This window comes from Hippopotamus amphibius, chromosome 11, assembly GCF_030028045.1.
Source record: "Hippopotamus amphibius kiboko isolate mHipAmp2 chromosome 11, mHipAmp2.hap2, whole genome shotgun sequence".
Classification (NCBI taxonomy): Eukaryota; Metazoa; Chordata; class Mammalia; order Artiodactyla; family Hippopotamidae; genus Hippopotamus; species Hippopotamus amphibius.
The window spans coordinates 46,698,356-46,710,673 of NC_080196.1; the positions used below are offsets into that span (position 1 = coordinate 46,698,356).

Below are 12,318 nucleotides of genomic sequence, written 5' to 3' on the forward strand. Positions count from 1 at the left end.
CCAGGTCTTAGTTGTGGCAAGGAGATCTTCCTCATGCGGCTCTTAGTCGCAGCGCAGGGGATCTAGTCCCTGGAACAGGGGTCATCCCAGGCCCCGGGCATTGGGAACTGGAGTCTTACCCACTGGATCACCAGGTAAGTCCCCATCAATACCTTTTTAACAGAAAAAGTCATTACAAATGCCTTCATGAGAGCGGGTGTTAAAAAAAAAAAAAAAAAAAAAAAAAAAGGTTCACCTTACTGCCTACATCCAGCTGGACAGAGAGGGGCAGCTTTTTGTTTTCGACTCTATCAGCTTCAGTTGCAGCGTCCAGGCTTCCTGCTCTCATCTTGGAAAAGTGCCCGGAAGCCGCGGCTGCATGAGAGGCCTTTTCGCTGCCGCCGCCCGCCGCAGCGCGGCCCAAGCCCCGCTCCCCTCCGAGCCCCTGTAGGGCGGGTGGGGCCGGGGCCGCAGGCTCCGCCTCGGGGCGAGGAGGGGCGGGGCCGGGGCCGCAGGCTCCGCCTCGGGGGCGGGGCCCGGCGCCACGCGAGGCCTCCCTGCCGGGCCACCCCCGAAGCCGCCTGCCGGCGTCCTAGCTGCGGCCGGCGAGCCGTCGTGCGGCCGCGCCCAGGTCCCGGTTCCCCAGTTCGTGGGCGGTGCGTCAGAGGAGGCGGGTGGCGCGCGGTGACGGCGGTGACCTCGGGCCGCCCGCCGGACGCAGATGGCTCAGGCGAGGATCAGCGCCAAGGCCAACGAGGGCCGCTTCTGCCGCTCCTCGTCCATGGCTGACCGCTCCAGCCGCCTGCTGGAGAGCCTGGACCAGCTGGAGCTCAGGTGCGCGGGCGGCACTGCGGAGCCTGCGGGGGGCGCGCGGCGGCCGGGGGCGGAGAGCGGGGCGCGCGCGGGCGGGGGGCGCGCGGGGACGCAGCGTGTGGGGAGCGGGGCGCGGGAGCGGAGCCGCCGGGGCCGCGGAGGGCGGCGCCGGCTCTGCGGGTCCGCTGGCTGGAGCGGCAGGGTTCGGGAGCGGCGGCTCCGCGCCTTCCCGGCTCCGCACCCGGGCGCCCGGAGCGTGAGAATCGAGAAGGGAAAGTTACGGGGACGTTACTCGGCATGAGGGCTGTGACACTGCAGGTCCGCGAAGCTTCTGGAACCTTCCGTGCGGGGGGCCAGGTGTTTCTGGCCCATTGTTTTCCCGTCGTGTATTTTTAGGACGGGCGGCAGTTTAGTGGTCCCCGTTGTGAATGATCGATTTCTTTGCAAAATATAAAAATCCATCTGATCCCAGGACCGGAGAGGAGCAGGATAGGTGTCCCCCTCCCCCCTGCTGCGTTCAGCTGGGGCGGGGGAGGTGGGGGGTCCTTCTCCAGGACGCCGCTCACACCTTCCAAGTGCTGGTCACTGGCCCGACAACGCGGGTCACAGTTTTCCCTTCTTAACTGATTCCGGTATTAGTAAGTAATCAGTGTGTCCATTGCGATAAATAGGCGCCAAGGTGAGAGTCTGAGTTCTGTTGGGGAGGTACTGGGCGGGGGGGCGGGGGGGCGGGGGGCTGTGTCCCGGGGCTGAGGTCCCCGGGATGTGACTTTGGCGAAGGGGCCGCGCACTCACCTGGGCGTTTGGGTCGAAGGTTACTGCCGGTCAGAAGCATGTATCTCCCTTAATGGTTTTAGTGCTTTTCTTTGGGATGATGCAGGCATCTGGGTTCCTAAGATTTTCCTGAAAATCTCTCTGAGGGCCTGTTCTGCCAGTTTTCCCAGAGCTCTGAGTGCCTCATTCCTGCTCTTCTGAATTCTTTCCAGGCTGTGCTGTCAATTCCTGTAGAACCGGGCGCCAGGGACACTCCTTAGTGGCTGGCTTGTATGGAATTCCTAAATAATTTCAAAGACGTTTGGGAAATACTTTTTCCTTTAACAGTGAATGAAAACTTGTATGTACTTTCTATAACCATTTATGTCACTAAAGTTACTGTGTAAATTGTATGCAGGTGTAGTTACAGGAAAATCTTATTGAGGCGCCCATAACTCCCTGAAACCACACAATTTCTCGCATAGTTTTCACCAGGTTCTGGGTGAGCAAAGGAATATGTCAGACAAAAATTTTAAGAGGAGCTGCAAAAAAAAAAAAAAAAGCTGCATGTGTGTCTTTATCTCCCTGAATTAATACACCAAAACAAGACGAGGGGTCTGCTTGCCAATAAAGTACATTAATAACCAAATGAAGCATTTATTAGCATTTATTAATATTTATGTTTAAATTGTCATTTTTAAATTATATATGTATTATTATTATGGGAAGAAACGATGTCTTCTCAGAAAATGAGAGGTTCTCCACCACCATGATTTCATGGAGAGTAAACAGGGGTCCTGCCCAGAATGAGGCAGATGGAACAAGCTGGACCAGACAGAGCAAAACGAGAGCTCCTGAGTGTCCCTGGGAAGATTGTTATTTCTTTCTATGTAGCAGCATAACAAATGCCTCAGCGTCTCCCCTGGTCTTTAGAACTTTGAGGGCATGTTCTCAACCATCTACAGAGGTCTTTCTCCCCTAGTTAGGAAGGAAGAGCGTTTTCTTAAAGGAATGAGCGGGATGCTGCCCCTGCTTTCTTCAAGCTGAGTCATTGTCCTCAAACTTGAATTGATGCCTCATATAGGGTAGGTACAGAAGCAGTCAAGCACTCATCTTTAAAAGGAAGCCTCTGGTTTTGATTATAAGTTCTAATGCTTCATTAATGTAAAGTGAATTCTGATTACCATGTACAAGTGATTAAATAATAACTTGCTGAATTAACCATTGAGCTAAGAAAGATTAGTATGTGTCTAATTGTTCATTTTAGAGCCTTTTCTAGTAATTTTAGACTTTTGTGAGCTTTTTTTCTTTTAAAAAAAGCGATGCCGACTGAAAACTTAGGAAGTGTTTGGGAAAGTAAGTAAAAATAGAGAAGTTTATGAAAGCACATGTGTCGTGGGAGAGAGCACTGCGTTGTCAGAAACTATTGATAAATTATGCCTGGAAGTTCAAGTTTAAAAAGAAAACGTGACATTCATGTGTCATCTTATCTAATAGTTTAATTTCATATTAAGGATGGCTAATAAAGCAGGGTAGTAGGTAGGGTGCAAATTACAGGCTGTACCTGGCAGCCTGCATTTACTGTCCCCCCACTGTACCAGTTTTGTCAGTTGTGGCAGAACTTTTTCCATGTGAAACTGAAAATAGAATTATGCTCGATGCTTTATGACCTGCCACGTGAGCTGGTACCCGTGTTGTTTAAAGTACTTTCAGGTGTTTGGCAGCATCCGACAAATCATTAAAGAAACTCGATTTGTTTCTAATATGTTAGCATGATACTAGTCTTTCTTTTTTGATGCCGGCTCACCTCCTTTTTTGCTTCCTCCTAAAAAGGTGATGCTTTCTCTCCCGGTTTTCATGACCAATTCAGATGGTGTCTGGTTTTTCCATTCGTCAGTGGCTCTGAACACTTTGCTTATGGTTGTTACTATTTTAGCAGTGATCGTAATTCATAAATGATACCCACTAACAGTTATTTAGTTAATGAGCGCTGACTTTGCAGGCCCCGTGCCTTTGTGAAAATTACTGTCACCTCTGTCCTCCAAGTGGGAGATTGAGGCTTGAGAAGTTAAATGACCCGTCCAAGGTCACACAGCTGGAACCCAGGAAGACTGGCTGTAGAGCTTAATACTTCATGCCTGCATTTTCTTAGAGTTAAGTATGTCATATTTCAAAACATAGGAGTAGTATATGATTTTACTGAAAGAGGTGAAAATTCCACTTAGATCGGTGTTTAGATCAGGGATTATTGAACACCCATTCTGTACATGGTGTTGAGTGGCCCCTGAAGGTTCTGGATGGTGGTGAAGATGCTTGGGATGTAGGGTGTGGAGAAGAGCTGAGGGGGATGACGGGACTGGGAGACTAGCTGTTCACAAATGTCCCCAAACTGGTCCTGTTGTGGCTCCCTCCCCTGTCATCAGCCAGTCGCCGTGGCTTCTGTGGCAGCCAGGGAATGAAGGATGGGGCAAGGGTGGATGTGGTCATTTAGCTGACAGTTTTGCTGCGCCAGCGTCCCAGGAGCCACAAGACAAGACAGCACCATAGTTAATATCTTATAAGAGCCTGTAATTTAAAAGATCACTTCTCGGTAGACATTGTCATGCGAACCTTCCAAAACCCCCTGAGGCAGGTTACTGCCGGTCAGGAAAAGCATGTTTCTCCCTTAATGGTTTTAAGTGCTTTTCTTTGTTTGGGATGATGTTATCTCCTTTAGAAGTGAGGGAAGCTGGTCCAGAGGGACTGAGTGGCCAGCCAGAGGACATCCTGCTCATGAGTAGCTCCTGATACTAACGCCTAGTCCCACTTTTCCACCAAAGTGACTCAGTAGTGAATGTAATTTATTATTTTGGTGATGATTAGGGAGCCCTTCAAAATCTTAACCTTGCCTACAATATGTTATCACTGTAGTATTCTTTTGATACAAGAATGTTGAATAAGAGATAGGCCTATGATTTTAAGAACCTGTCGTAGAAATTATTTCTTTGAAATAAGTCTATTTGCCATTTCTCCTCCTTTTGATGAAAGCACAAATTCCTGTTTTTTACAAGCCTGAGTTCATAATGTATTATGACATTTTACATTTCCTGTTCGTGTAATAACGACCAGGAAGCTAGTGTTCGAGGCACCAGTTCTGGGCACGGGCTGCACGCAGTGATCCCTCAGTGTCGGTGGGGATCGGGTACCAGAAGCCACGGATGCTCAAACCTTTTCTAGAAAATGGTGTAGGAGGCGGCCCCTCCATATCCACAGGTTCTGCATCTCTGTTAACTCATGATGTTTTTCGTCGATGCTGTCAGTCACTGTGTTAAACTCTGCCCGCTTCACTTAATTCAGTCACACCCACCATCTCATGATCCCCATTTCATAAATGAGGAAATGAGGAAATTGAGGCAGGGAGACTGTGAGTGACTGCTCGAGGTCACGCAGCTAGTCAGCAGCGGCGGCACTGGCTTGAGCGGCAGGACTGAGGCACGGAGCACCTGCCAGAGTGGCCGGCCTGGGAGACCGCCGCCCAGCGCCTCGTCCCGTGGTCCCCAGGCTGCAGACACCTCTGGGCACAGGGGACCAGCCGAGGACGCATGCACTCCGCGTTTGTCCTCATGGGAACATTCTGAGCACAGTTTCTCAGTAAAAGCTTAGTTGTGATTTCATGCAGGGAGTTCTCCAGGAGCACAGCCTGGGCCAGCCTTGCCACAAGGGTGAGTTCTTTCCCAATTTGGACACATAGCTTTTGCAGGATCTGCTGGTAAACACAGAGCCGCCCCCCTACGCCAAGGACTGTTGTCAAGTGATGTGTTAAGAATGTGAAGGACAGTGAGATGATTCAACGTGCCTCTGAGCAGAGTTCCAGGAGAAATCGTAGAAGGGCAGGTGGGAAGTGGCTAACAGTTTTCTAGAACTAATGCAAAGGATGTAGACAAAAAGATGTGTATATGAATTGAGTTTAAGGAGACCAATAGCTGATAAATAGTACAAAGATGACTCAAAGTAAGCAGAGATGTAGGTTCAGCTTTTTAAAAGAAAAAACTAAGCATGTGATGTAGTCCATACACTAGACAGATGTAGTATTGAAAACCTCAAGGGAGAGGAAGGAGGAGGTTGCTAAGGAAACGGTTCCTGCCAAAAGGACAGGGTTTTGAGAAAGGATAGGGTTTTGAGAAAGGATCGGGTTTTGAGAAAGGATCACCCAGCAGATATGCACCAGGGATAAAGAATGTTCAGAAAGCGGGGGACAGAAGATGAAAGGGCCATGATGCCAAAAAACCCCTGGGAATCTTTATGTCCTGAAGAATGAAATTTTACCTTTGCTATGAAATGAAAAAGGTTTACATAAAATCATATATAAGAAGTTCTATAAAAGATGAAATCTGTTTTTCACAGGGAAAATGCCCTGGCAATTTCTAGCCTTGCGGGGGGAAAAAAGTTCCATCTAATTTCCTCTATATTTGGTCTCATTCAATGAATGACAAATCATCTTCTTTATATAAGAGATTTATTATATTTTTTCTAGAGTGTTTCCTTTCAAACCATTTTCTTAACAACTCCACGAACTTACTGTTATAACTTACTATCATAAATGGAGCTTTCTTCTTAGAGTATCAATTCTGTATCATCTTATATTTGAATACAAACTCAGGAGTGCTGGAAAATTAATCTCTTCTTTCACCATCATCTCATTTGATGATTTGATTTCACACAAATGACTCATTCTGTGCCATTTAAATACTAGACTCATGTTTTTGTTTTTGCACAAATATTTCACGTTAGTGCCAGCCTGACCCCTTTCATGTGTCCCAGGCCCTGAGAGTCTGCTTGTATGAAATGTGTAAGCACATAACGAATGGGGCTGGAAGGCAGCCTGATGCTGTGTGGTTACTATTTTATAGAATATTGGTTTTGATTGTGTTTTCCGGCCAAATTTGTCACATAAGATTCTTACGAGCTCTTTGCTTCTACTGGCTCTTACACACACAGAGTCCAACATATATTTAGTATCTTGAGAATCCAGACCCTGTGACTTTACAGTCTGTTGGTGCTATTTTGGGGGATAACAGGTGGGTGCCTGTAGGGAAAAGGCGTCTGTGGTTGGGGTGGGGAGGGGCCTCCTTATATGGCAGAAACACGTGCTAGGATACGGCCGTGCCCAGGAAGGCAGCAGAAGGGATTAGATCTTCTGTGATCTGTGTTTCTAAGACCATCTGAGTACTGGAGATAGGTCTGTCACTATTGTGCAAAAGTTGGCAACTTATTTAGTTGCGGTGTAATAAAAAACAAGGAAGTGCTCTGGAAACAGCAGTTTAAACACACAGGATGTTTTCTTTCGCTCTCATGATTTCACAGCCTCGTTCTTTAGTCACTGGTTGTGTCTGTGTGTCTGTGTAGTAAATGTATGTGTGCATAGTTGTGGGGTTATCAGGCTTTATACCAAAAGCCTACAGAGATGTTCCCTTTAAATTCGAGAGAAGACAAAGATGCCCTCTCTCAGGGCCGTTGTTTAATATTGTATAGGAGGACTTTAGTCAGTGCTGTAAAGAAAGAAATAGGAGTTAATTGGATTGAAAAGGAAGAGATGAGAATTCTCTTTTTTTGCAGATGACATGATCATCAATCTAGAAGAACCATGTACAACACGAACCTACAAAAACAGCATTTCTATACAATGTAGTGTGTATGTGAATACATTATTCACAATAGCAACAATATCCAAAATATCAAAACACTTTTTTAACAGAGTCTGTAAGACTAACATAAGAATACTTCAAAACTCTAATAAAGAATGTACAGGAGGGTCTGGATAAAGGAGACACATCAGGCCCTTTGATGGACTGACAATGTTCTAAAGATGTCAGATTTACTCGTTTTTTGAGAAACCCAGTAAACTTACTCTAGAGTATATGGAAGAATAAGAGTCTAAATAGCTATGTTATCTTTAAAGATTAGAGGACTGGTCAACCAAACACTAAGGCATATCACAAAGCTGGTGCTATTTTTAAGAAAATAGTGTTGGTGTAAGAATAGTCAGAATACAACTGGATGGAATAAAGATTTCAGAGGCAGACAGTCAACAAATCATTAAGGGAAAGATGGGTTTGGGGTGAATAATGTTGGGGAAAATGGCTCACTATTTGAAAAAGAAAACAAAATTCTTACCTAACCACATACAGAGGTGGATTCTAGATGGATTAAGACATAAGTATGAGAAAAAGTGAAACAATCAAGTTAATAGAAGGAGATGTAGGAAAGTATGTCCTGACCTAGGAATGAGAGGACCCCGAAACAAAACTTCATGGCATGAGCCATAGTGCAGGGCAAGAAAAGATGGATCTGATCACTTCAAAATAAGGCTCTGTTCAGTGAAGGGCATCCCAGACACAGATAATACAGGGTAGATTGGGATGGTTGCAGCGTCTCTCACCAAATCACCAAGAGGACAGTAACCCCAGTTTAAAAAAGAAAAAAACAAAATAGACAAAGGTTGTGAACAAGCTCACAAGGATACAAAGAAATGTTCAAAATTATTAGCAATGAAAGAAATGCAGGTTAAGTACTGACACATCACTTGTTAGTCTGGCAACAGATGGTCAGAAAGTTGGGAGATGTTGAGTGTTGGTAGGGCTGTGGGGACACAGGGACTCCTGGTCCAGCTGTTCTGGAGAATCCAGGTGGAGTCAGATTGAGGGTCCACACACCCTGGGTCTCCGCAGTTTCGCCGTGGGATGGAGCCTCTTATCAGGGCCATTAGGGGACAGGTACTGTGGACGGGTGGTGAGGGGAAGCTGGGGGACAGGGCATGTGGCTCCACTGGGCCAGGGAGGTCAGATCAGGTGGGGGACTTGGGAACCTGGTGGTTCTTAATAAAGTATGCTGGTGAGTGAAGAAAAAAACAGTGAGATATAAATAAATTGAAAATAGACAAGTACCCGAGTACAGATTTCTTGTAAAAACAAACACAGATAAACACTAAATAGAATTGATTGCTCTGTGAGCGGGGAGGAAACTGGGAGCCACAAGGCAAGTGGATTTTTTTTTTTTTTAAGATTTATTTTTTAGTTATTTTTTAATTTTTGGCTGTGTTGGGTCTTCATTGCTGTGCGAGGGGTTTGTCTAGTGGCGAGTGGGCGCTACTCTTTGTTGCGGTGCGCGGGCTTTTCATTGCGGTGGCTTCTGTTGTTGTGGGCTCTAGAGCACAGGCTCAGTAGTTGTGGCGCATGAGCTTAGTTGCTCCGCAGCATGTGGGATCTTCCCGGACCAGGGCTTGAACCCGTGTACCCTGCGTTGGCAGGCGGATTCTTAACCACTGTGCCACCAGGGAAGCCCCAGCAAGTGGATTAAAAAGAAAAAAAATTACAGAATAAAGAATAAAAAGGAATAGACTTTTTGGAAAGTGTTCCTGATCACCTTTACACTTGAGCCAGACTGAGCAGTGGAGAGACGAGGAAGACGCAGCTTCCGTGCGCTAACGTTCCTGTGCCCGCGCTCCACAGGGTGGAAGCTCTGCGGGAAGCGGCCACGGCTGTGGAGCAGGAGAAGGAGGTGCTCCTGGAGATGATCCACAGCATCCAGAACAGCCAGGACATGCGGCAGATCAGCGACGGTGAGCCCCCACATCCGGGCGGGGCGGGCGGGACGCAGAGCCCTCCTCCAGCCCAGCGGGGACAGGCCAGCAACAGAGAAGACAGGAGCAGACCCACCAAGGTGTCACGTGAAGAGGGGAAGGGCGGAGGAGACAAGATTATGGACCCACTAAAGCCCTTTCCATAGGAGGTTCCCAGAAAAAGCACAAGAGACAAAGGTTAAGGTTCTTATGTAGATTCAGGAGGTGCCAGTCTCCACTGGGGAGAGTTTCCTGTAATTTAGTCATCCTTCTCTTCCTGGTACATAGAGGGAGACACCCTTACAAATGGGGATTTCCTCTACAAAATGTAAATGTAAATTTCCCTTACAAAACATGACGGCTCTGTTTTCAGAGCTTTTCCTGTGTTTGCAGTTTCTCATGCCAGAGAGGTGTATTTTGATACCCATTCTGTGTGTGGGTTATCAACACGGAACCTCCGGCCTGTGACGCTCTGCACCAGTGGGAGGTGCCCCTCCCAACCAGACTCCCCTGGGGCCGCAGGAGGACTGGCCTGCGGGCCAGGCAGCTGGTGCCGCTAAGTGAGCATCCAGGCCCAGGCCCAAACTGTCACATCCTCAGCAGGGTCGAGGTCTCGCCTGTCTCCTCATCGTCCTGGCCATAAAGCAGGGAGTTGGGAAGGAGGTTATAGAGCAAGGACAGTTTGCTGATTTCCACATAAATGGTGAAACGATGACCCAGTCCCCCTTTTTATGCTGACCAGGACTCAGACCACTGGCCTGAATTAGTCTGCAGGGGATGAATTCAGTGCCTCATCTCGAGGCCAGCTTTCCCTCCAGCATCACGGCTCTGTTTCCTCAGCCAGAATCGGGCATCGTGTTCTGATACACGCGCAGAACGTGAAGCCTCAAAATACGCCTCTGGCCTGACAAACTGCAAACACAGGAAAAGCTCTGAAAACAGAGCAGTCACGTTTTGTAAGGGAAATTTACATTTTGTAGAGGAAATTCCCATTTGTAAAGGTGTCTCCCTCTCTGTACCAGGGAGAGGAGGATGACTAAATTACAGGAAACTCTCCCTAGTGGAGACTGGCACCTCCTGAATCTACATAAGAACCTTACCTTTATTGTGCTTTTTTCTGGGAACCTCCAGAACCTGCCTCCCTTCCTCCCACCATCTCTAGCTGAGGATAGAACTGTATTTTGGGTGGAGGCCTGGGCCATCTTGAGGAGTTACTCAGTTTCCCTGGGGTTCTCCCATGTATACATGAGGTATACATGTCAATAAACTTCTGATTTTTTTCTTTTTAATCTGTCTTATTACAAGGGGGTCTCAGCCAGAAGCTCAGAAAGGTAGAAGGAAAACTGTTTTCCTCCTCTAGCGCACATCCTCATGCAGATCCAGGGCATCCCACCTCCTGCTCTAACAGCACAAAGCCCCAGTTACGCACACCTGCCCACGCTTCTGCAGACACGACAACCGCACAAAGTCATCTGGCGTCCAATCTGATTCTCTTCATAAATTAATCTTATTGCTGTAGTTTTAACTTCTACCTTGAAAAAACTTGTAGCTGCTCACAGGATAGATTTAGCCACACACAAATGCCTTGGTGTTCTTGACATAGATGTGTGTATGTCATACTGATTGATATTTCAAACTTTTCATGATTAGGAGAAAGAGAAGAATTAAATCTGACTGCAAACCGTCTGATGGGACGAACCCTGACCGTGGAAGTATCAGTAGAAACAATTAGGAACCCCCAGCAGCAGGAGTCCCTCAAGCACGCCACCAGGATCATTGACGAGGTGGTCGGCAAGTTTCTGGACGATCTGGGAAACGCCAAGAGTCACCTGATGTCACTGTATAGCGCTTGTTCCTCTGAGGTGCCTGCAGGGCCGGTGGATCAGAAGTTCCAGTCCATCGTGATTGGCTGTGCTCTCGAGGATCAGAAGAAAATTAAGAGAAGGCTAGAGACCCTGCTAAGGAACATTGAAAACTCTGACAAGGCCATCAAGCTGCTGGAGCATTCTAAAGGGGCTGCTTCTAAAACACTGCAACAGAACGCTGAAAGCAGATTCAACTAGTGTTCAAACCTAAGAGCCCTTAAAAATAATCATGTGAAAGTGCTAAAGTACTATCTTAAGTGATAACTAGTTCTGTTTGTTAGACATAACAACTCATTTGATACTGATAGTTGTTTCCAATGAGGAAAATATCTCAGTGTTGTTAGTTTTGTGAACAACGAAACTAGAAATATTTTGATTACCTTTCTGGAAGTTTTTAGATTGAATTTTTGTCTTGTACTAGGATCTAGCACCTCATATATATATCTATATTTTACTATTCTGTGGATGAACACTTAGTATGTGGAGGAAATGAGTGCTCAGCTAGGGGCAAGAGCATCACAGTTCTCTCTGGGCTTTGTCTGCAAAGACACACGGGCACGTAGGGTGTTTGGTTGACCACACATCCTGTACCTAGAGCAGCCACACACTTGACCACGCACCTGCTGTGAGCCAAGCAGTGAACTTGGAAGTATGGAAGGGAACCTTCCCCAAGTCTTCTATTTCATTCAGCAGATTTTTTAGACATCTATATCAGATTATTTTAAACTTAAAGATTTATGCATCTCATAATATGAATGTATTTCTTGACAATACGTGAGAATATGACATAAAATGTGGGAGACTTCGCCTCTAATTTTACCATTCTGAACGATATATCCACTTCATCTTTTTCCAAATGCATCATTTCTTTAATCATTACAGAAATACAATGTTGTAACTTGCCTTTAAAAAGAAAAATTAAATGCTGTTTTAAAGTCTGCTTTTAATTCTCAACTTAAAAACCTCTATTCCGTGTAGTTGTACACTTTACTTGCCCATTCCCCTTACTGGACACTTAGGTTACTTCCAGTTTGCTGCTTATTACTGCAACATAGTTGTATACATAGGGCTTTTTCCTGCTTTCTTTTGATTTTGATTTCTTTGTATAAATTCCCAGCAATGGGTTTTACTGGGTCAAAGGGTATATACATTTTCACGGCCTGATATGTTTCCAAAGTTTTTTTGTATGAGTTATATCAATTTATACTGTCTTCAGTAATTAAAAAGCAGCTGTTTCACTGAAAGCTTTTCAGCACTGAGCATTTTTTTCTAATATTAGATATGAAATACCGTAATTCAGACTGCATTTTT

At 46.2% G+C, this 12,318-nt stretch overlaps 1 protein-coding gene across 1 annotated transcript; it reads left to right on the forward strand.

Moving 5' to 3' along the window:
• Nucleotides 1-533: 533 nt before the first annotated feature.
• Nucleotides 534-12,245, forward strand: BAG2 (BAG cochaperone 2). Its single transcript, XM_057699319.1, has 3 exons — nt 534-813; nt 9,033-9,142; nt 10,793-12,245. Exons 1-3 carry the CDS (start codon nt 701-703, stop codon nt 11,203-11,205), a joined length of 636 nt encoding a protein of 211 aa, XP_057555302.1. The 5' UTR covers nt 534-700; the 3' UTR covers nt 11,206-12,245.
• The last annotated feature ends 73 nt before the right edge of the window (nt 12,246-12,318 follow it).